Source organism: Rhincodon typus, chromosome 6 (genome assembly GCF_021869965.1).
Source record: "Rhincodon typus isolate 14 chromosome 6, sRhiTyp1.1, whole genome shotgun sequence".
Lineage (NCBI taxonomy): Eukaryota > Metazoa > Chordata > Chondrichthyes > Orectolobiformes > Rhincodontidae > Rhincodon > Rhincodon typus.
This window is the reverse complement of record NC_063337.1, coordinates 23666976-23692469: the sequence shown is the minus strand read 5'-3', so window position 1 is coordinate 23692469 and position 25494 is coordinate 23666976. Positions and strand designations below refer to the sequence as shown.

The following is a 25494-nucleotide window of genomic DNA, read 5'->3' as shown; positions in this document are numbered from 1 at the left end:
TGGGTGAAAAAAAAAACCCAATAAAAATGTGTAATAATGCTTGATAAAATGTTCAATTGTATAATTCTATCATAATTTCTCACCTTTCTTTGGCCAGGAGTACAGAAATTCCCATAAGCTTAGCATACTCCTCAGAACTAATAAAACCTTTCTCTGATACCTGTGTGCAGAAAGAAAAGACAAATACCCACAGATTTGATAGACAACTTGTTAGCTGGGCAGTATAAACATAAGAACATAAGAACTAGGAGCAGGAGTAGGCCGTCTGGCCCTTCGAGCCTGCTCCGCCATTCAATAAGATCATGGCTGATCCTTTCGTGGACTCAGATCCACTTACCCGTGTTCTCACCGTATCCCTTAATTCCTTTATTGTTCAAAAAAAATCTACCTTTTTTTTAAAAACGTTTACTGAAGTAGCGTCAACTACTTCACTGGGCAAGGAATTCCATAAATTAACAACCCCCTGGGTGAAGAAATTCCTTCTCAGTTCAGTCCTAAATCTGCTCCCTCTAATCTTGAGGCTATGCCTGAAAACTGATACTCTGGTGGTTTACGAATGTGCTGTGTGTGCAGCACAGGCAGTTCTCTACATGTAAACATGAGAAATAGCCGCAGGTGTAGGTCATTTCAGCATTTTAGCCTGTCCTACCATTCTATCAGATCATCTCATAGCCCTCAACTCCCCAATGTTGCAAAAATCTCTCTACCTCTTCTTTAATCACTTTCAGAGATCTCATCTCCACAATTCTCTGGGGTAGTGAATTCCAGACATTCACTATTGTTAGACAGGAGAAATTCCTTTTCATCTCAATTTTAAATGAGAATTCTTTTATTCTGTATTTACATCCCTTAGGTTGAGATTCCATATCTAATCTGTTAAGCCCGCTCAGAATCTTGTACGTTTTAGGAAGATCTCCCCTCATTCTTCTAAATTCTAACGTATAAAGAAATGACCTGTTTAAGCGTATGTGATAAGTCAACCCCTTCACCCCTTCACCCCTTGAATCAGCTCTTTTGAATGGCCTCCAACGTCAGTACATTCTCTCTTAAATATGGGAATCAAAACCTTGCAAAGTACTAGAGCTACAGCCTCACCAAACCCTGTACAGTTATAACAAGACTTCCTTATTTCCAAATTCCACCCACCTAGCAATAAAAGCCACAATTCCATTTCCCTTCTGAATTACTTGCTGCATCTGTATGCTAATCTTTTGTGTTGCATGCACAAGAACTAGATTATTCTATGCCGTACCTTTTTGGAGTGTCTCTCTGTTTAAATACCAGACCAACTTTTGATTCTTCTCACCAAAGTGCACGACCTCATACTCTCCTACATCTGCCAAGTATTTACCCACTCACTCAACCTGTATGATATCCCTTTGCAGATTATTCACATGTCCTTATCACAACATGCTCTCCTATCTGCTTTGTATCATCAGTAAATTTGGATACATTACACTGCCACCTCCTCCAAGTCAATAATATAGATAGTAAATAATTGAGACCCTAGGATTGATCCTTCTGACACTCCACTCGTTACATATTGCCAACCTAAGAAAGATGCATTGATCTGGACTCTGTCTTCTGCATTAACCAAATGCTATGACATTATCCCCAACACCATGACCTCCAGGCTTGAGCAATAACCTTTAAAATGGCATCTTATCGAATGTCTTGAGGAAATCACCTACTGGGTCCCTTTATCAGGTCTGCATGTTATATTTACAAAGAACACTAGTAAATTTGCCAACTAGGAATACCCTTTCATAAAACTATACTGACTCTGTTTGATCGAGTTAAGATTTTTTAAATACCCATAATTTTTCCTTCGAAATGGACATTAGCATGTTTCTCAATTTCAGATGTTAATCTAAATGATTTATAATTTCCTGCTTTGAGTCACCTCTCTTCTTGAACAGTGGTATCACGTTAGCAGCTCTCCAATCCATTGGAGGGCCTCCCAGAATCCACAGAGTTGTGAAATACTTCAACCAATGCCTCCATCACCATTGCAGCCACTTCCTTTAAAGCTTTTGGGTGCATGCCGTCAGGCCCTAGCAACCCCGTTCTCCTTCAGTCCCATTAGCTTGTCAAATACTTTGTCCTTTGTGGTTGAGACTTTTATAAGACCTTTCCTCCCTTTAGCACCTACTTATCTGTTACCTTTGGGACATTTATAGTGTCCTCCACCATAACAGCTGATGTAAATATTGGTTTAAATTACCTAACATTTCCTTGCACGCCATCATCAATTCCCCAGTTGTATTCTCTAAACATCCACTTTCTTTACTTACTGTTTTTTTTATATACGTAAAAGCTCTTGCTGCTTATTTTTATATTTCTTGCAAATTTACTTTCTTAATAAACTTTTATCCTCTTTATTAGTATTTTTTTCTCATCTGTTGCTGGTTTCAAAAACAATTCCCAGTCCTCTGGCATTCCACAAGTTTTCACTGCTTTCTATGCCTTAGTTTTTGATTGAATGTTCTCCTTGATCACTTTTGGACACCACAGGTAGCTCATCATTCTTCTTTTTGACCTGAATACATTTTTGCTGAGTGTTATAAAGTACCTGCTTAAATATCTACCCATCTTCATCCACAGACCTTCCCCTCAGTTTATTTTCCCAGCCTGGTTTAGATAACTCTTTCTTCATACTTCTGTAATTACCTCTATTTAAGTTGAGGACATAGGTTAGACCAGAGTTGCTCTTCCTCAAATTGAATTTGAAATTCTACCTTTTGTAATCATCCAGGGGATTCGTAATGAGATCTCAATAAATCTACCTCATTACACATTAGTAGATCGAAAACAGTCTGCTCCTATGGAGGTTCTGCAATGTACTGTTCTAAGAAACAGTCCCCACTGCATTCTACGTACCTGTTTTCTGTGCTATCTTTGCCAGTTTTATTTGTCCAGTCAATATGCAAATTAGAAATCACTCATGATCGTTGCCCTGCCCTTCTTACATGCCACAATCACTCTACCATTTCTACTTTGTCCTACAGAATGACAAATCTTCAGGGGTCTGTACGCAACTTCCACCCGTAACTTCTTTTCCTTGCTATTCCCGATTTCCACCCAAACTGATAAGAATAGATATTTAGGATAAAGAAAAACAAGTGCACGTATGATAGCTGTCAGGTTGTACATACAGTTGAGAACCAAACTGAATACAGAAGGTGCTACCTTTATTATTCAGCTACTGCTTTTCCCATCAGCCTTTGGTTTCAGACTGTCTGACCTAGCTCTGTTCTAGCCCCGTTGAAATTGGCTGTCTGCCAGTTGGTTACTCTTACTCTGGTTGGATCAATGTCATTTTCCACAATCATCCTAAACCTTGTGATACAATGATCATTGTCCCCCAGTTCTAAAGAAGGGTTACTGTACTCGAAATGTTATCTCTGCTTTGTCTCCACAGATGCTGCCAGCTTTGCTGAGTTTCTCCAGCAATTTCTGTTTTATTTCAGATCTTTATATGACTGTCCTCCAGATGTTCCCCCACTGACACTTGATCTACTTGGTCCAATTTATTTCCAAGAACCAGGTCTAGCAGTGACTCCAATCTTGTTGGACTGGACACATACTGCTGCAGGAAATTCTCATAAATCCAGGAATGCCTTCTCCTCTCTGACCTTTACACCAGCACTGCCAGAGTTAACAATTTTGGTATGAAGAATAGACGAGCTAAATATTGTTTAAAATGGGAAAGACTGCAGGAAGCTGTATCTCAGGGGGATTTGGAGATCCTAACATGATGCACAAAAAGCTGGCATCCAAGTTCAGCAGGCCATAAGCAAGATAAGTGGAATGGTGATTTTACTACAACTGTATGAGGCACTGGTCAGACCACAGATGAACACGGAACAGTTCTGGCCCTTTTATCTAAAGTAAGATATACTGGCATTGGAGGCAGTCCAGGGAAGTTTCACCAGATCGATCCCAGCTATGGACGGATTGTGTATTAAGGGGAGGCTGAGTAGGGTGGGCTTGTACCCTTTGGAATTTAGGAGAATGAGCGGAGACCTCATTGAAATATATAAGATTCTTAGGGAACTTGAGAGGCTAAATGTGGAGAGACTGTTTCACCCTGTGGGAACACCTAGGACCAGATGCCACTATGTTAGAGTAAGGAGTCACCCACTTAAGACAGGTGAGGAACTTTTTCTCAGAAGGTAGTGAATCTGTGGAACTCTTTACTGCAGCGGGTTGTCCAGGCTGGGTCATTAAGTATATATAAGGCTGAGATAAACAGATTTTTAATCAGTAAGAGAATCAAGAGTTATGGGGAAAAGGCAGAGAATTGAAGAGGAGGATTATCAGATCAGACATGCTCTGATTGACTGGCAGAGCTGACTCAATGACTCTGAATGGCCTACTTCTGCTCTGATAGCTCATTGTCATGGTCTAAGTTTCCAGTGTTGACCATGTCAGAGAAGAACATACCTGTTACTTCTCAAGGGGGCAACTGATGCAATGTAATTTGCATGCTTATCTTTCGAGCTAGGGTCAGATGTAGAATGGAAGACTTATAACATGATGAAATATGCTTTAAAAACCTGGTGCTCTTTCAATTTTTGGCAGATAGTGGGAGTAAATGGCCAGCATCATTTGTTCAACATCCAATATTCAGCTCCATTGAAGTCAGTAGAATTCAATGTTGCACCCTTGTACCTACATACAGCAAGCTCAATATTACCTATTTTTGAAATATCATCCAAGATAAACTTTTAAAGCCCTGCATATAGATTTGGATCAACACTTTTTTTTAATGCATTTTAGTAACATTACTGTGATTAATTATATGGCACAATTCATATACTTAGGTTGGTTTCATGCAATGGTTCATTTCTCAACAGATTACTGTCCAATTATCTTGTCATTAATCAGAGAATATTCAAATATTACTTTGTTGATTATTAAACGGAAAATTTCTTACTGTCTCCACAGCTGAAGCAATCATTTCATCCTCATTGTGGGACTGTAACTGAACCACCATCACTCCACTATCAAAAATACGTAACCTGCAGGAAAAATAAATTATTTCTATTAACTGAAACATAGTTTTGCATTTAGAAATGATTGCAGATAATCACTATGCTTGCCAGATATAAAACTTTACAGCTGCTCTCCTTACCAACCATTCATTATTTAACCATTGATCATTTTCTTCTTCCTTATGAGTCTGTGAATGTTGTCTTCCAAGCAGCCCTCACTCAAGCTGTGCAAGACGCAACGGTGTCAACAAACTATTCTATCATGAAATTCACTTTAACAAACATCCAGACAGAGTTTTTGTATAGTGATCAGAAGTAGGAACATCTTTTTCATTCTGCTTCCATCCGCAACACACTGTTCTCCCACACCATTTGCAACAAACCCCATCATCTTTTCAGCTTTGAAACCGAGGATGATTGCATCAACATTGCTGCTTCTTGCTCTTATCACAGACCAGAGAATAGCATCAAATTTTGTTTCCAGTTTCCACCCCTCCCTTGACCTCAACGTCCATTTCCAGCTCTCCTCTTTCAACCCCTCTACCTCTATTTGTGGGAACAGGCTGTCAATTAATATCTATTAGCCTACCAACTTCCTTGATTATACTGTTTCTCAACCTGCCTCCTGTGAGAACTCTACTCCATTCTTGCAGTTTCTCTATTGCAGTTGGTCTGATGATGCCACTTTTAATCCCAAAGTTTCCTCAACTATCATCATTTGAAAAAATGTGAAGCGATTCATTTTGGAAGGTCAAATTTGAATGCAGAATACAGGGTTAATGGCAGGATTCTCAGCAGTGTGGAGGAACAGAGGGGATCTGTTGGGGTCCACCTCCTAGATCCCTCAAAGTTGCGACCCAGGTTGATAGGGTTGTTAAGAAGGCATATGGTGTGTTGGCTTTCATTGGCAGGGGAATTGAGTTTAAGAGCCGTGAGGTTATGCTGCAGCTCTATAACAATCTGGTTAGACCACACTTGAAATATTGTGTTCAGTTCTGGTCACCTCATTACAGGAAAGATGTGGAAGCTTTAGAGAGGGTGCAGAGGAGATTTACCAGGATGCTGCCTGGACTGGAGGACAGTTCTTATGAGGAAAAGTTGAGGGAGCTAGGGCTTTTTTCATTGCAGCGAAGAAGGATGAGAGGTGACTTGATAGAGGTTTACAAGATGATGAGAGGCATAGATAGAGTGGATAGTCAGAGACTTTTTCCCAGGGCGGAAATGACTATTACGCATAATTTTGAGGTAATTGGAGGACGGTATAGGGGAGATGTCAGAGGTAGGTTCTTCTCACAGAGAGTGGTGGGTGTGTGGAATGCGCTGCCGGCAGTGGTAGTGGACTCAGATACTTTAGAGACTTTTAAGCGACTCTTGGATAGGCACATGAAGGATAGTAAAATGTAAGGTATGCAGGGTAGATTGATCTTAGTAGGATAATAGGTTGGCACAACATCGTGGACCAAAGGGCCTGTACTGTGCTGTACTGTTCAATGTTCTATGTTCGCTCCCAAATGCTGCACTTCTGCCATTACCTTTTTCAATCCCCACAAGAGTCACAGAGCTGTACAGCATGGAAACAGACCCTTCGGTCCAACTCATCCATACCAACTAGATATCCGAAATAAATCTAGTCCCATTTGCCAGCATTTGGCTCATATCCCTCTAAATCCTTCCTATTCATATACCCATCCAGATGCCTTTTAAATGTTGTAATTATACCAGCCTCCACTATTCCTCTGGCAGCTCATTCTGTATACGCACCACCCTCTGCATGAAAATACTGCCCCTTAGATCCCTTTTAAATCTTTCCCCTCTCACCTTAAACCTATGCCCTCTAGTTTTGGACTCCCCCACCCCAGGGAAAAGGCCTTGCCTATTTACCCGATCAATGTCCCTCATGATATTATAAACCTCTATAAGGTCACCTCTCAGCTTCTGATGCTCCAGGGAAAATAGCCTCTCCCTTTAGCTCAAACCATCCAAATCCTGGCAACATCCTCATAAATCTTTTCTGAACCCTTTCACGGCTCACAACATTGTTCCTATAGCAGGGAGACCAGAACTGCACGCAGTATTCCAAAAGTGGCCGAACCAATGTCCTGTACAGCTAGCAAACTCTTGCCAGGTAATTAAAATTGGGGCTTATGTATCACAATACAGACACTAACAAAATAGTGTGTTTACAAAAAAAAAATATTTCTGATAAAGTGTTAGTCTGGCTTGACTGTGTGGAATTTCACTTATCATATTTCAAGAAACTGTAAATTTAGCACACAGTCATCCAAAAGTACAAGTACTCACATTAGAACCAAAATCCTGTCCGTTTATTCGCAACTAAATGGACAACTTTGAGCATTAAAGTGCATTTTTTAAATGTATGAACGGATTGGTAAGATTTTAACTTGATTAAGAAAACCTGAAATATTATCAACTAAATAAGATTTAAAGTATTTGCTGCTAATAATCTTCATTTTTCAACAGTGTGGAAATTTCACAATGATCTACAGCAGAAGAACAGAATACTTATGTTGTTTCAGTCATTTTCCAATAGACATTTTTAAAAATATGTTCCCAGTGAATTTCACTATTCAAAATACAATCCCTATTTCGAGATAATACTCTTTGTGACACAAAACAGTATGTAAAATATATAGAAGAGAAATTTTGTTCACTGATTTTGAAGTATGTTGCAAGAGTGAGAAAACTTGCTGTAAAATTAGAAACCATGTATCCCTCCGAACAACATTATGACATTGTGAGTTAATATAAATCTGGTTTGCCTACTCACCTCATTGGTAGATTCAGGGCCTCAAACATTTTGCAAGCATTCACCAAATCTTCTGGTGAAAGAAGCTATTGGAAAGAAAATAAGTTAGTACAAATAGCAAAGACTGATTGAAAAGTGGGTAAGAAACACCTCTGCATTACAACTTTCTTTGAGGTAGACTGAAAAATATAAACACTGAACAAGTGTGAATTTTGATCTCGGAAAATAGTCAGTTCTGTTTGAATACTTTAATTTGGCACTTTAAGTTCCTGGTTCAAACAGTTTTCCTATTTAATAAACCAAGCACAAACCTACACTGACTTCCTCCAGATGGTGGAAGTTCCACCCCATGTCTTTCAGCATTTAAGTTTGGTCAGCTGACCACGTACAAGAGTGGCGTGGAGAAATAAAACTCTGTCTGTCATCAGATTAGAATATCCCACTTCTAATGCTAGCCACTTGTTGAAGCAAAAGCAAAATACTGAAAATACTGGAAGACTGAAATAAAATCAGTGCTAGAACTACTCAGCAGACAAGGCAGCATCTGCAAAAAGATGAACAAAGCTAATGATTCAAGTTAATGACTTTCAACAGAATTGTTAAAGAAATGCAAGATAACAAACAGTAAGCTCTGCAATAGGGTCGACACTTAGACAGCAAATGAGGAATATAGAAAATTAAAATAGATAAATAGAATTTCTGTTGAGCACAATTTCTTCATTACTTTCAGATTACCAGCACCCGCTGTGTTTTGCTTTTTATTTGTGTTTAATTCATTGCCACATCTCTTGCAGAAATGCCCACTGCTCTTTCTTCCAATAGGATTTCTACTTCTCTCTTACCTTGTCCATTTCATAGCTTTTCACATTCCTACTCATGTCCACAGTCTTGCCTTCCACCCTATCACAGACCTTTCCTTTTGCTCTTCTCACATATTTTCCCTGACTCTGTACTTGCCTGTTGCATCTTTAATCAGCTCTGACAAAAGGCCATCGATCTGAAACCTTTACTTTTCTCTCTCCACAGTCATTTGCCACACTTCTTAGTTCCATAAATGTACTTTAAATAGCACCAGTTGAAGGACTAAAGTCTGCAATCAATTTGTCTTGAATATTAATATTGATGCCTGAAAGCTAATACCAGTTTTAACCTGTTCTCTTTACACTCAGCAGTTAAATTTGATCTGTCTTACACATGTGAACACGAGAAAGCTATGTGTTGTACCATTACCTCCATCCCTCGAGCTCGGTTTGTCAAGCAATAAACCTCTGTCAGTGCCATCATTCCACCTTGTTCCTGTCAAAATTCAAGCATAATTTAACAATACTTTAATGCAAAAACCAAGGCTGTGCACAATTTTTTTCTTGATAAATACAGCAAAATGTCTCCCTCATTCCCATTAATATAACATTCATCCAATTTTTTAAAAAACTGCTTTGATATGGTTACGCTTTCTTTTTACTAGACAGTTTAAATTCACAACATTATTTTTCATTATACAAGTAGATTTTGCATGAGATTCTCAGTAAATAGGAGGAAACAGCATTGAAGCATCATACGACAATACAATCTATTTCCCTGCAAATATGGAATTTTCTGTAACTTTACGTCTTTTGAAGACTTGAGGTCAAATTGCTGCAAATAGGCTAAATGTTTGGCAAATTAAAGGACACTGCTTTCTCATTAGATTGGCAGAACTGAAAAAACCTTTGGCTCTACTTCAAGCATATCAAAACTAAGATAGGGCTCTGTGGCACAGCAGCAGTGTCCCTGCTTCTGAGCCAGAAGGTATGGATTCAAGTCCCATCTGCCCGGACAGATGTGTCACAACCTACCTGGAAAGGTTGATTGAAATAATCTGTAAGAATTAACAGAGTATAACAGGGGTTCTTTTCTTATTCAGTACCAGAAGATTTTTTTTTGAAACCAGTCTTTGAGCAAATATGAGAGACTGTGAACAATGACCTCTATATGTGAGACGTAAATCCTGTCGGCCTGAACTTGCTGCTGATCCCAATGAATTTTAAGCCAGAAGACCATAAGATGTAGGAACAGAAGTAAGCCATTCAAGCCCATTGAGTCTGCTCTGACATTCAATGAGATATTGGCTGATCTGATAATCCTCACCTCCTTTTTCCTGCCTTATCCCTTTGGTTCCTCTACTAATTAAAATTTGTTTATAGGATAATAGAATCCCTACAGTGTGGAAAGTGGCCATTCAGCCCATTGAGTCCACAGCAGCCCTCCAAAGAGTATCCGACCCAGACCCAGACCCAGACCCAGTCCCCCAACCTATCCCTATAACTCTACGTTTACCATGGCTAACTCACCTAGCCTACACACCACTATCCACTACGGGGCAATTTAGCATGCCCTTTCCATTTACCCTGCACATCTCTGCAAAGGAGCACCCCAAAGAAACCCACGCAGACATGGGGAGAACGTGCAAATTCCACATAGACAGTTGCACAAGACTGGAATTGAACCTGGATTCCTGGCATTGTGAGGCAGCAGTGCTACTCACTAAACCATCCTATCTCAGCCTTGAATATACCTAATGACCCAGCCTCAACAGCCTTCTGTGGTAAAAAAAATTCCATAGATTCACTGCCCTCAGAGGAAACAAAATCCTCCTCATCTCTGTCTTAAGAGTGACCACATACTTTGAGATAACGCACTCTGGTCCTAGACTCACCCACAAGGGGAAACAACCTTTCAGCACCTATCCTGCCAAGCTCCCTAAGAATCTTGTATGTTTCAATAAGGTCTCTTCTCATTCTCCTAATGCAATGAATACAGGCCCATTCTACACAACCTCATTAGAAAATTCCTCCATACCAGAATCAATCTAGTGACTCTTTTCTGGACTGCTTCCAATGCCAGTATGTGTTTCATTGGATAAGGGGACCAAAACTGTCCACAATATTCCGATCAGGTCAGACTTGTGCCTTGTATAGTTTTACCAAGGCCTCCCTATTTTTCTGCTCCATTCATTCGAAATAAAGACCAACATTCAACTTAACTTCCCTATTATCTGCTGAAACTTCGATGCTAGCCTTTTGTGATTAATGCAAGTGGACTCCCAAATCCCTGTGCTAAAGCTTTCTGCAGACTTTCCTCATTTAAATAATATTCAACTCTTCTATTTTCCTGATAATGTACAAAACTTCGCATTTTTCCACATTATATTCGATCTGCCACCTTCTTGCTCACTCGCTTGATCTGTTTACATCCCTCTCCACACTACTTGCCTACATTTGTGCCATCTTCAAACCTGGTGATAGTACATTCGTTTCTGTCATCCAGGTTGCCGTCTCTGGAGAATTTCAAATGAGTGAGAGCAGAGAAATGCCCAATGACATATTGCACGTGTGCACAGACATATTTCAAGACAGGTTTATATGGACTACACAAGACTAATTCAAAATAATACATTATTTTATGCATTTCTCTTGGATAGTTAGAAATTCTAATTGATATTAAACATGGGATAAATTTATATGTAGGGTCATTATCAATCCAGAGACATACGGCTGTGGTTATTTTCATTTGCTGAACAATTTGTCTCCATATTCCAATTGCCTGTTTTTATTTCTTTTGCTGTTACCAAGTTTAACACAGAAGCTCACTTTAAACTTCTGAATTGTAAAGTACCATCTGAAGTATGAAGGGCAGAAATTGTCTGTGAACTGTCTTAAAATACAACTTTCAAATTCTTATAATTTATTTTGAGGTCATGTGTGACATATCTTGGGAGTATTTTTCAACATTAAAATTGCTATATTGTTACAAGAGGTTGTTGTAGTGCAGCATTATCCAATAGACATTTCTGAACCCACAGATGTAGTGACGCACTTATTTTTTAAAAAAATTGTTTGACTCATTGTTCATGCTATCTAGGAGAAGTATGCACCAAGTGTGTTTATTTACTTATACTTCCATCAACATACAGCAAGCAAATAAAATACAGTGATCACAAAAAGCCCTCACGCTCTGCTTTTCTTCTTCCTCATTTATCAACAAACTCTTTGGCTTCTTCTTTGGCTCAGTGTCAATTTTAACTTGATTATTTCTTTGGGCTGCTTCACAACGGCAATTTGTAAAAGGTGTTATACAAATGTCGCGCTATTGTTGGAATATACTGCCATTGAGTTTATAGTTGCGAACACTCAGTTTCACGTCCAAATTCACATTGTTTCCATGTGACATTCAGGAATTACTATGCAGAATATTGATCAGATGGGTGGGAAAGAGCAGCTAAGGAGCATTATTTACCTCAACTGGCACTTGCAACATTTCCACCAGCTGTTTAGCCAATTGCATGTGGTAATGTGTTCCAGATCCATGTGTTTCTCTAGTAACTGGATTAGCTATGCCCATGCTCAGCAAATAGGACTTGAAACGGATAGTCTGTGAAACAAAAAGTACATGCGTTTCAACTTCGTAAGATACATAAGTTGCATTATTTTTATGATGTTTCATGGAATATGACTGGATGAAAACAACCGTACAGGTTAATAAAGCTATAACAAAGTTTTGGAAGTATATGTTTTTGAAGGAAAGAATTGTTTATAGGATTTAGCTGAAACAGTTATCAACTGAGCTAGCAAACTAGTGGTCATGAGTACAATTCATCATCTTGCCATTTCATGCCAGCCTACATTCATTAATGGAGACAGTTGGGTTTTAATTACGAAACAGGATATTTTGTTTTTAAATCAGAAACTTAAATCAGTGTCACTTTACAAAAATGAAGTGCACCTGTAACCAAAGATGACTATTGTCTAGGAGATCAACAAATCAGGATTCACTAGCTAAATTGTAAGAACAGGTGAATATCTTTGAGTCTACCACAATTATCTTCAAGGGCAATGCAAAAACTAGATGGGTGAGATGGAATCATAATAAGGTAAAATATACATGTAACGTGAAAGAAGCAGACTAAATGGGTGAACAATGGGTTGAATAAAATAAAAGCTAAGTACTGTTAAGAACTGCCATCCTTACTTGATGTAGCCTAATGTGAATCCAGGGCCATTGACACAGAGCAAGACAATGCGACAGACTGAATTGTTCCACAAACTCATCAAGTAGTGTACCCTAATTAAGTTGTAATGGAAGATGTTATTAGGGTTGGGTGATATTCAGGAGTCTCCATGTTTAAAAACATTCATCTTCTGTAAAATATTACCTTTGGATCTGAACTAAATCAGGTAAATAAATCAAGTACCCCATTGTCTGGTACAAGCATCTGGAAATCTGACACAACCAATAATCAGAAAGATGCCTTCCCACTGCATGCAGTAGTTCTCCCACAATACAAAAATCGGAGATTTAAAAAAGGGAAATCAGAATTAACCTCCAGAAAACTTTGCCAAGGCTCAGCAACTGACACATTGGGATGGGAGCTGGTTTCCTCTCTCTGGGAACTGATCACTTGGTTACTCCCTCCTTTTCCTTTTGATCAAAAGCTTCACTGACAATACTTGAGATTGGTCCTAGCAGCTCGTTTTTAAAACACACATTCATCTTGTGGCAGTGGCAAGTTAAATTCTCCCTGCTGCCACTAGTATTTCTGATGCATCTCAGTCAACCAGAACCAGACTGGACAATGAATAGACAATTGCGCAAAGTCAGATAAGACTGAAAGGCAAACGTGCACTAACAGTTAAAACTCCAACTGAAACAATTCAACAATGAACACAACCAATTGCAAAATTACATAGACATAGTTTGAAATAAGGTAAAGATAATTCAGGGGCTAAAAGTACAAGCTCCAAACGACATCTTTGCTAGCTGATCATGTACCGGATAATCCCCAGGGTGAATTTGAGACTTGTCAACTAAGGAAGTTGAGAAATCTTGCAACTTTCAATTGGCCCCAATCATCCTATTAAAACTGTAAAAGTCTGTCTTGCATCAATGAGTATGTATCTTGCTTTTCAAATAAGCTTTTCTTTTCTTTTTGATCCTCAATGAAACTTGGATAAGAATTAAATTAAAATGCTCAATGATAAAGTGAAACAGCACAAAGAAACATAGTGGGTTGGATTTTCAAGGAGTAGCAATTTCATACAGATTGACACCACTCCTTTTTTATGAAAGAAGAGAACTCTGTATTTCTGAGAGGAGATTCCGATAAGAGTTCCTTCAGAAACATGGAGCCGTATTTCCATTTCATCAGCTCCCTCTTAGTGCAGTACAGTCAGGGGACGGCAAGTCACTCTCCCTTTCATAGCAGTCAGCTGCCATATTCTGACATTTAAAGGTCCAGACAGCCACTTTGACAGCTGGTACATAAGAAAAGTGTGATGTTAGGATATGGAGTGCAGAGTGGGGTAAAGGGAGAACATGTCCAGTGGCAGGATGGAGGGGTGTCAAGAACAGAGCAGGGGAGTGCATGACCAGCAAAGGGGAAGGGGGATTTGGATCCCAGGGATTGTTGGGTCAGGGTCTGAGGTGTGTAAATAGTTTGACGAACGTGTAGTTAGGTTACATGAGGAATATCTACTCAATTTCATCGGAGAACTCTGAATTCTCCTATTTAAATGAAAACTTTTGGAGGGTTCCAGGCATTGGAGAATTGCCCAGATGGATCTTCCACTTTCTAGGCATTTCCTTCTGAGTCTGCCACAATGGGGATTCCAAAGGCTTCCCATGCACAACTCCCATCCACATTGAAACAACAATTGTCTGATCATCTCTTGCTTTTGGGATCGGTGTGCAATGTGGCTGCCATATCTGCTTGCATAACAGTGGCTGTCTGTTGAGACTTATGACATTCTTCAGCAATCTGAAAGACACCAATGAGGCATTCTTTATTCCTTTAAAATTAACTAAACATATTTCTTACCTCATCTTCAGAAATATCACCTTGCTTATCTTTGATTTTGTTTGCTATTAATTTTGACAAATCGACCATCTCTTTGGCCTAAAGAAAAAAAAATTACTTGTTCCATTCTGAATATATTTGCCAGTAAAACACATTTTAGTACAGTTCCAAATGTTGGCTACTATGAATAAACAGAGATACGTGCAGTACTAGATGACAATCTGCACATATATTAGTCATTAACAAGCTTTCATTTATTGGGTGAGATTGGAAACTACCATGATCCACATCAGAGCCACCTCTCTACATAAGAAGGAATATGCAGCCTTATATTAAATGTTTGTACTTTTATCTTCAATTTCTTGACCTTTTCTAAAGGTTTTCTTTCCGCCCCCACCCCCCAAACCTCACACCATTTGCAGCTCAGAAAGTGAAAGGGAAATCGACAAAACCTTGGGAATGCTGCGCTCTGGAACCATGCTCAAGTTGCTGATGTGTAACCATCATTCTAAATGTTCTTACTCTCTGCATACAGAATCCTAGACTCAACAGCACCACTTTGTCACCTAACATTTATTTCCTTTTCTTTTAAAAGAACTTTGCTTTGTATTGTAATTTCTTTTAAAATGTACGTGGGATTAGGAGGAACATATATGCGGAAAAGGAATCAAAGCAAGACCGGGGAGACTGCAATGACAATGAGCCTTGCAGTGTACTCTACTCCCATCATGAGAAAGGAAGGTGATGAAGATCTAGTGACTACCTCTGCTGGCTGCTCAATAAAGAGTTGCAAGAATTTTTTGCTACTGGGGTGACAGCATTTCTGGCAAAGCCAGTATTCATTGCTAACCCAAATTGTCCTCAAGAAGGTAGTGGTGACCTGCCATCTTGAACCACCCAGCACTGTCAGAAGGAAAAAAAATTCCAGGTTTTTCACCCAGTGACCATGAAGGTATGGTGAAGTAGTTCAAATCAAGATGGTGCATTGTTTGGAAGGGAATATGCAGATGTGATGTTTCCATACGCCTACTGCCCTTGTCCACCTGGATGATAGACGGTCCTGTCAAGAGGGGTTTGGAAAATTGTTGCATTGCATCTTGTACATGGTACACTCTGGTGTGATGCATTGCTTGTGAAGACAGTCATAAGGTGGTGAATGGGGTAGCAATTAAGCAGGTTGTTTTTTCCTCAGTTGTGTTGAAACGGGAAGTGTTGAAGACACAATACAGGCTCAGGCTGTTAGAACCAACTGCAACTAACATGCTTTCTCTGCTGAGCCAGCAGAGTGGGGTTTGAGAGATACCACAAGAATATACGAGCATATAAGCCTCATACAAGAACTAATAAATAACGTATGTAAACTGGATTGTGATAGGATAGTTTAATAACACTAGTTGTCGAATTATACAATCGGCACCCCCATGACTGGATAACTGCAACTCAATTTGATGTATTGTAATAGTTTAACTGTAACCAGATGTAATTAAATCACTGGAATTTGTGTGCCACCTTTGGATACATGTGATTCCCCTTGTGTATACTCAAAAAAAAGACTAACGAACAAATAAACTTGAGTTGTGTCTGATCACTGCGGGCGAAGAGAGAGTGTTTGACCTCCCACCACAGTGTTGAGCTGCTTGAGTGACTTACAGGTTCTGAAACATTTCATAATGTTTGTTTAGGAAGGCTTCTGTTTTGCAACAGAATAGTCACCAATACATTTTTCAAAATTATGCCATGCATGCTTTCTCAGATGCAATCATATTACATGGTATCCATCATCAATTAACGTGGACATGGCTTTCATTTATTGCTAATTAGTTATTTATTAAAGTCCAATAATAGTCATTTTCAGTTAATGCTCAATATCGTTATAAACTGAATAGGAAGTGTACGTGGAAGTATACCTTTTTCATAAGTTGACTGAGATCTTCAAAAGCCTATGAATCAAAGAGAAAAAAATTCTGCTTATACTAATCATAATTATAGAAACAAATTAATTGTACAAAACTTCAAAGAAACAGACTTGCAATTAAAATACTAACATTGAACTAGGACCAGAGCAGGCCATTCAGGCCATCGAGCCTGCTCAGCCATTCAATACAATCATGGCCTATCATCAATTTCGATACGTACCCCCTCCCCACCCCCGCACGCTATCTCCCCACATGCCTTTATATCATTGATATTTCCAGATTTGTCAAAGTCTAATTTAAACATATTCAATGACTGACATTCCGTAGCCCTCTGGGTTAAAGATTTTCAAAGATTTACCACCGTCTGAGTAAAATAAAATCTCAACTTTGTCCTAAGTGACCTTCCCCTTATTTTGGCATTTTGTTCCCTGGTTCTAGACTCTCCAGATAGGGAACATCTTACCTGCATCTACCCTGTCTATCCCTTTAAGTATTTGTAGATTTCAATGAAATCACCCTTTGGGGAATTTGGTTAAAGGTTATGCTGATGGAGTTGAATGAGGAAGGATGGGATAAGGCTCGAGTGTTCTGCTATGCCATCATTGCCTGGCTAGGCTGAATGACCGTTTTCAATGCTTATCTATTCTATGTAAAATTTATGTAATTTGATGCAAGGTAGCATAACCACATGGTGAATAGCTAATTTTGAGGAAAATGTACACATTTCCAAATATACAATTAAATTCTCTCTGCAAGTGTATTTTTGTATTACATTTAACACATTTTACACTAAAACAAAGCATTAACAAATATTTGATGGGAAACTGTCTTTCATTATGCTTCCTCAACAGGAAGAGCAGCTTTCAATTGGAGCTACTATTGTCAAAACAACTAATATTCACAATTATACTGCAAAAATAAACATAAAGCACCATCAAATTAGAGGGTTGTTTGGCACTGTTAACATAACATTTCCAAGTGTGAGGTTTTTCGATAAGGAGCACTAATATCAACAGTGTTATGAAGCATCAGGTCCCATGTGGAATGTGAAAAGAAAACAATCACCTATTTTTTTTTCCACACAAACAAAGAACTTGCTCTAACAGGTTTCAGAGTGAATTCTGCATAAAGGATCTGTTTTGCCTGCACTACTGTCTCATGAGAAGGTTTGCATCCAGTGATGTACTTTTAAAGTATAATCACTCTGGTAAATTGGGGAAATGCAGCAACCAGTTTGTATTAAGCAAGCACCTGCAAATAGTCAAGAAATGAATTACAGATGATGTTTTAGTGGTATTGGTTTAGGCTACATATTGGAAGGATGCATGTGGTACAGTGGTATTGTCCCTATCTTTGAGCCTGAAGGCCCAGGTTCAAGTCTCCATCCGCTCTACAGATGAGTCATAACGTCACTGAACAGGTTAATTGAAATAACACTGGCTAGAAACCAAAAGTTTAGAATACTGCTGCAGGGTGTTTTATATTGCTGTAAGAGGGTAGACTGAACCTGGGTTTATCAATTCATCCGGAAGATAGCAACTCCTGCAGAGTAGCACTCTTCCAGTGCTGCATTGATTGTGTGGTTGAGTCTCTGGGGGTGGGTATTTAAAACATCACCAACTACCTCAGTGATGCGATTTCTATAGCTACCACTATAAGATGATCTTGTGGTTTATGGTGAACTTCTTCATTCTCACCCATGATTGCTGAAGAAAACTTGCAAGGTACAAACATGAAAGCAAGGAACAACATTAAGCAATGAAGGTGACGGCTGGCTGCCATTTGTGTCAGGCAGTAAAAATTCTTGAAAGGAGCCATAATATCCACCCAAGAAAAGGCATGAAGATTATCGAAAAAGTTTTGTTGGACAGAGCGTAAGAATTCTCCTGGATCCACAAAAATAGCATGGCCCACGGTCAATATTCCAAGTGCTTCCACTTACATCCACACCAGAAGAATTCCAGAATGGTCACAGCACAAGAGGAGGCCATCCATCCCATTGAATCCCTGCCTACTCTACACAGGAGCGATTTAGTCAGTCCATTCCTCCTCATCTTTTTCCTAAAGCACTCCAGTTTCTTTCCAGTTGCTTATACAATACCCTCTTGAAAGCCACAATTAAACTGTCTCCACCACATTCTGAAGTACTGCATTCCAACCACTTAACTGTGACCTACAGGTTATCTGCATGTCACCATTGATTCTTGTGTGAATCACCTTAAAACAGTGTCTTCTGGTGATCAACTATTTCACTACTGGGACCGGTTTTTCCTTATTTATTCTGCACTGACCTTTGATCATTTGGAGCACCTCTATAAAATCTCCTCTCAGCTTCTCCTTCTCAAATTCACGTCCCGGGAACCATTCCTATACATCTCTTTGGCATTCTCTCCAAAGCCTTCATATCCTAAATTAAGGTGCCCAGAATTGGAAACAATACATTGAGGCCAAACTAAGTTTTATAAATGTTCAACAAAACTTCCTTGCTTTTGTTTACTTGTTTCTATTTATAAAGTCCAGAATCCCTTAAGCCATTTTGACTTTGTCAACTTGCCTGCCACCTTCAATGAATTTTGTCCCTATATCCTCAATTTGTCAGTTTCTGCAGCTTCTTTGGAACTGTGCGTTAGTCACTGGCTCAGCACCGTCATTTCACTCTCATTCCACTCCAGAATTTCAGCACAAAAAGCAATGCTGATGTTCCTGTGCAGTACTGAGTGAGTGCCATACTGCTAGAAGTGATGACTTTCAGATGAGACAATAAACCAAAGTCCTGACTGCCCTCTGACAAGGACATAAAATATCTAGTAAGAGAGGGAGGTTATCCCCAGTGTCGACTAAAATGACTAAAGTGGTTGCCATTATCACAATGCTGTTTGAAATGCATAAATTAGTTGCTTCATTTCCTGTATTCCATCAATTCGTATAGTTGAGAAGTAGTTCATTGGCATTTTGGGATATCCAGTGGTTATGAGATGCGCTATCTTTCTCTACCTTTAATTACACATCATCGCGTGTCTTGTTTTCCTATTAAATTATATTATTTCACATTTCCCAACATGAAATTTCATCTCCTTTGCGTCTACCAATTCGACCAGGCAGTCCAGGTTCTCCTGAAGCTGACTGTCACACTTTTCACTGTTTATGATAATCCCAAGGTGTGTGTTGTCCATAGATTTTAAACTTGTGCTCTACACACCAAAGTCCGGGTCATTAACATATAACAACAAAAACATCAGGCCTAACACTGAAACCTTGGGGAACCCATTATAAACCCTCTGATATATCATAATTCATGTCCATTAATAATTATTCATGATTATATCACTGTTCATGTTGGCATATAATACTAACTACAGACCACCCCATTCAAACTGACTCAGAAGCGCATTCCACTTGTGCAGTCATGCATAACACACTATGTACACAGCTCACTTTAACACGGCCGACATTCCACTCAAAGGTGCAGTCATGTGTAACGGCTAACAAAACCACATAAATGCCACAGGATAAGATATTTTTACGCTTCTACACCTGAAGTAGTGTCTTTCATATTAAAATCTAGCCTCGAATAGGTGTGATCCCTAACCCCTTACTCTAAACCCCTCTCCAGCCAGTGTGGCTCCAAGAATCATTCAATGACAACAACTGGATTAGCCCTCTTCCTTAAAAGTAAAATGCTATTTCCTTGCAGACTTCCTTGTACTAGATTATGCATATTATGATCTGTAGATGACAGGATTTACCTTGCCCCAAGTTTTTACTCAATGTCGTGTATATAAGCAACCTTTAACCTACTAATAAAATTAAAAGTGCTATGTCCAGAACCGCGCAACTTTGAATGAATGAGGGTATGAATGAAACTGACAGCACTACTATAACAGATGTGACTGTGAAACTGAATGAATGAATGAATGTGTGATAGTAAACAGAACCTACAGATAGACGCAACTATGATACTGACTGAATAGGCGATAGTAAATAAAAGTCACAGACAGCCATGATTGAAAGAAATCCAAACTTATATTTAAAACACAGAAACATTTTTACCATCATTCTAACTTCGGAAATAACAAGACTAACACCTTTTGAATTATGCAAGGACAAATTAGATGGACACTCTAATCTCATTAGAATAACCACTAACACTTAGCAAAAACCGCTAACACTTAGCAAGTGTTTAAACTGTCTCCGATGTCCTGCAAGACAATTTTTGTACAATAGTCATTACTTAGCACTCAAGTGTTAGAATGTTGATGTATGCTCAAATTCTGTATAAAAAAGGCTACTTTTGAGCTACGATTTTGGGATTCTATTTTCTCCTGACATCGTGCTGCTGTGAATGTACAATAAAGAGGCTATTTTCGCCACTCACTGATCTTGCTCGTCTGGTTCTTTGACCGCGATCTCACACCTCTTCCAATCTGACAAAAGAACAACCATTTACCATTAATTATCTGTCACTCAGCCAAATTCATATTCATGCTGTCAATCCCTTTTATTCCATGGGCTTCAACTTTCTTGTACAAATCACCTTAACGTAATGCTCAAAGTCACTGTTTTATGTGGCACTTTATCAGATGCTTTCTGGAAATCCATACTAATTGTTTCACCTGTGACACAGTCATCAACCTGCTCGGTTATCTCATCTGCTTCATTATGGAAATGAACTTGTCTTCTGTTCCTCCAAACCTAATGCACAGCTGTGGGACACCCACAGAATTCACACGGGGAAAATGGTTTGGCTTGCCCCACGCCGGTGTTGACCACATGGTCCACTTGCCTCTCCAACTTTACAACAGTTTTGAGCAGAATTCAAAAATTTCTACTTCACACACCTACCCAGTCTAAAGTCTTGGCTAGCAAATTATTTGCCTCCAAAATTGTTTGATAATGTTGCATTACTCACTGAACAAATTAATACAGGTTTCAACAAGTGCATGGTTTTGCCTGGAAGTCTGGTTACACAGGAAATCACACACTGAACTAAGTGGGAGATGAGAGAAGTCTCATTTTCTATTTGTCACATAAGGGATTAAAGAACATCACATGTGAAATAAACATCCGACCTCTGTGAGACTCGTCTTACCAAGGAGTCTATTTTTCATGAGTTACAGTAATGGATGTCTGAAGCATGGAAAATTATTCTTTTTCACCACTGGCTTCTGAACAAGGTCAATAATCACCAACACTATGTGCAAAGGTTAACCGGTTAACTTGCAGGTCGCAAGTGTTGCTTCAGTGTTTTCCTTAAGCCTCAGATGAAGGTGTTTAAAGAAGTTTATTTTACTGACGTGACAATCCAGTAATGGCTAGTTGAATGAAAAGCTTCTTGCATTAGCAACTAGGATATTTGTTAATCTCAGGTCAACTTTTAGGTTACCCCTCCTAGCTAGTTTCTGAAACCATAACTACATAGCCAAAAACAAGTGAAGACAACATCTCTGCTACATTAGTATGAAACAATTACACAGGTTTTCCTTGATGCTTTTCCTTGGTTGATGGTCTGTAACTACAAAGCTGAAAAAAAACTTTTTAATTAGGGCTTTCATCTTCCTGAAGTGACTTCAGGCCAATCCACATCCAACAAACTGCTCTGAAAACTCTACTCATATTTTGACAGTTGTGACAAATTGCAGCACAACAGTTGAAACAATAAACAACATTCAAAAATCTAATGGCCTCCCATGTTCTAAAGAAAAGTAGATTCACCCCATCTGCCATCTCCCAATATTAACAGATCCTCTTTTAAAAAATCCGGATTCTGTATCTAGATCCACAAATTCTCCAAAAATTATTTAGTTTTTCCTTGGATCATATCCAGTCAGTCAGTCGAATTGTGACAAGCAAAAAGTTTCAAAATTATTCTCTGGTTTGCCTAAAGGTTTGGGCATACCTTAGAAGGGTTAAAACACTTATTTATTAACTTGTTACCAGAACATATTCCATCATGTAAAGTTTGTTCAAACAACTTTTGTGTTTATTTAAAATCAGCCTTTCAGAACAGATGGTGACTAAATAGCGTGACTGGCTTGAAAAGTCTGACTGCATTTCAATGTATTTTTGCAGGTGACATCAAATACATGTTTCGCCTGCCACTCGCTATATATGGAAACTTGTAAAGCACAGCCTTAATGTAATCCACACATTAATGTCAAACTCCTATACTGCAGTCAAAACGCAATTAGAACTTCTAAGTATTCTGTTTTTTGGGAATTCCTCAAGCGTATCCTAGTAGTGCAAGTATACTTTCAAAAAGTATCTGACTGCATTTACAAAGACAACATAGAGCTGTCAGGTACAAATTAAACTTATAAGTTATATTGAGAGAGCCAAATTACCTAGATATTCACACTGAAAAAAGAAAACCAATAATTAGCATTTCTATATCATGGAATATTTAAGGTTTTCCTTATTTTAAAGAGGTGTTGGCTAAAGAGGCTCAATTCTATATCTATGTTGCACTCCTCAGTTTAAACAATGTGATCTAAAATAACACAAATGCATATAAAATCTTCCAGATGATAGGTTGAAGGGCCCATGGAAATTTCCAGTACCTTTTTATTTAAGAAAACATCCAGCAGAAAAGTCTACTTAATATTGTTTCTCCAATGATGGAATTATTCAGAGAGTCTGGGAACAAAAGGGAATGGGCACACACCTAACAGGAACTTCCTGCGATAAATAGCATTGAACTGCAGGATTCTTATCAGAGACAAACAGCTCTGGCAGGAAACCTTTACTAGAACCTGGGGTCACTAAATATGACGTAATTCATCTGTAAAGTCAAAATAGCTTGTCATATCCAAAGGACTTGAAAATAAATTCAAAACACAATATTATTTTGTACTGGAGTTTTTCTTGGTTTGTCTTTGATTAATAATTGCACTTTGACTCAATATATAGTGAAATGTGTGTCAATTTATTTTGCTGAATACAATTTTAGTAATGCATGGAGGTGGCACAGTGGTTCAGTGGTTAGCACTACTGCCTCACAGTGGCAGGTTAAACCCGGGTTTGATTCCACCCTTGGGCGACCATCAGTGTGGAGTTTGCACATCCTCCCCGTGTCTGCGTGGGTTTCCTCTGGGTGTTCCGGTTTCCTCCCACAGTCCAAAGATGCACAGGCTAGGTGGATTGGCCATGCAAATTTGCCCATAGTATCCAGAGGTGTGTAGGTTAGGTAGAATGGCCATGGGAATTGCAGGGTTACAGGGGTAAGGTAAGGGGGATGGGTCTGGGTGGGATGTTCTTTGGATAGTCGGTGTGGAGGTGATGGGCTGAATGGCCTGCTTCCACATTGTAGGGATTCTATGATTCTATGAAGTATATGCACTACTGAAACAAGAAATTAGTTCTAGCACTTTAAACCCAAAGAATTTCCCGTGAGGAGATTGAACCAGATTTCTTTTTGTTCAAATTCAATTTCAGAACTGTGGATTTAGTTTATAAGAGTCAGAATGCATGGATGGCATTGCAATGTGTATTGCCTGGTGGTTTCTATAACCAAACCACTAAATGCGAGTGTTACCTGGCTTTACAATCACAAAAACAAGACAGATTACACCTTACATTACACCTGTCCATAGTAAATACAATCTATAATGAATTAAAAAAGTGTAGCAATCTGCTACAAAGCTATTATTTTTCTGTAAGAAAGACTGAGAAATATGCCTAACTCAAATAGTTTCTATAATTTATTTCAACACATTAAGATTTTTACTTTCCTTACAATACAAAAGAAAACTGCCATTCATTCCTCAGCAAGTCACATTTTTATTTGGGTGCAGGTTATTCTTTATTTTCAGATCTACTTGGATTTCAGAGTTCTGCTGTGCTTTGTTCCCATGATCATCACAGACACCTAACTACAGCTGGGAAATAGTACACTTGACCCTCCTTTGAGGCATTCTCTCATCTGAGAAAAAATACCACAGCTTTCGCTCTGCAGTTTAGGAACAAAAAAGATCAACTTAAATGTACTCTACAGCTGTTAGTACTAATCTCCTGACACTTGAAAACCACTTTATCAAATTAAGCCCCAGATTCACCCATATTGCTTTTTTAGTGCTGGGAAAATCTACTTAGATGACAGATATAGTATTTATACTCAGTTCCATAATATAGAATGGATACTGATCAACCAGAAATTATTCTTCCATAAATGATTTATCAACTTCTCAAAGACAATCTTCATTAACAGCAAGTGCCTTCACAGGAACGCACAATGTCATTATCATGTTGTCTTAGCACCATACAAATATATCCAAGACTCTCAGATATATTAATCACCACAGCTTTGGAATAGAAATGTCAGTGCCTTAATTTTACTGTGTTTAATTTTGTGCTACAATTTAATATAGGAGCCAAATCAGGAAAATTTGCACAAAGCCATCTTGGTTTAAGCTTTATAGTACTCATAAAGCACAATATAAGGTTTTAAAAAAAGTACTCATATAAATAACATTTCCTTCCTAACTACTAGACACTTATTCTGGTTTTTCAGGGTGAAACAATCTCAGGGAGATCCGTTTTGACACAGTATTCACTCTATTATTTGACAGGAAATGGTTACAGCGGATTCAGACGGATGACTGGCCTTGAACATTCACAACAACTTACTTCAGAGATGTTTTTGTCGGTCTCCTTTCGTTTTTCCTCCAACTTCCTTTCAATACCCACAATTCCAGCAGCCCTCACTTTTCCTGCCTGCAAAAATAGGAATTTTTTATTAATTTAACATCAAAAGTGCTATACATTCTACTCAAGTTTTTGTTCTCTTACGAATGCAGTTACTTCCTACCACATGTGATTGTTAAATGCTCTCACAGGAAATGAACTTTGAAGGGAACTCGGTTACTTTTATTATTAGCAGTTGAAATCAGAGTCTGGCTTTTGCATCCCTTTTTAAAGTTTGATTATCTTCCTCTCTGTTGTGCACTGTTCCTTGTCTGAGATGTCTGGGTCGGGCAACCTGCTCAA

The 25494-nt window shown here is 38.7% G+C and overlaps 1 protein-coding gene across 2 annotated transcripts in view; it reads right to left on the bottom strand.

Moving 5' to 3' along the window:
• Nucleotides 1-25494, bottom strand: part of vps36 (vacuolar protein sorting 36 homolog) — a 51117-nt gene that overhangs the window by 5123 nt on the left and 20500 nt on the right. Inside the window, exons 6-14 of one of the 2 annotated variants that reach the window (XM_048597840.1) lie at nt 25135-25221; nt 16504-16536; nt 14618-14695; nt 12772-12864; nt 12040-12174; nt 8995-9060; nt 7786-7850; nt 4940-5024; nt 84-160 (exon numbers count right to left, since the gene is read on the bottom strand). In XM_048597840.1, the coding sequence (XP_048453797.1) occupies nt 84-160; nt 4940-5024; nt 7786-7850; nt 8995-9060; nt 12040-12174; nt 12772-12864; nt 14618-14695; nt 16504-16536; nt 25135-25221 (719 nt within the window). The remainder of the gene's footprint in view (nt 1-83; nt 161-4939; nt 5025-7785; nt 7851-8994; nt 9061-12039; nt 12175-12771; nt 12865-14617; nt 14696-16503; nt 16537-25134; nt 25222-25494) is intronic. The other variant, XM_020523799.2, reaches the window with a different exon arrangement.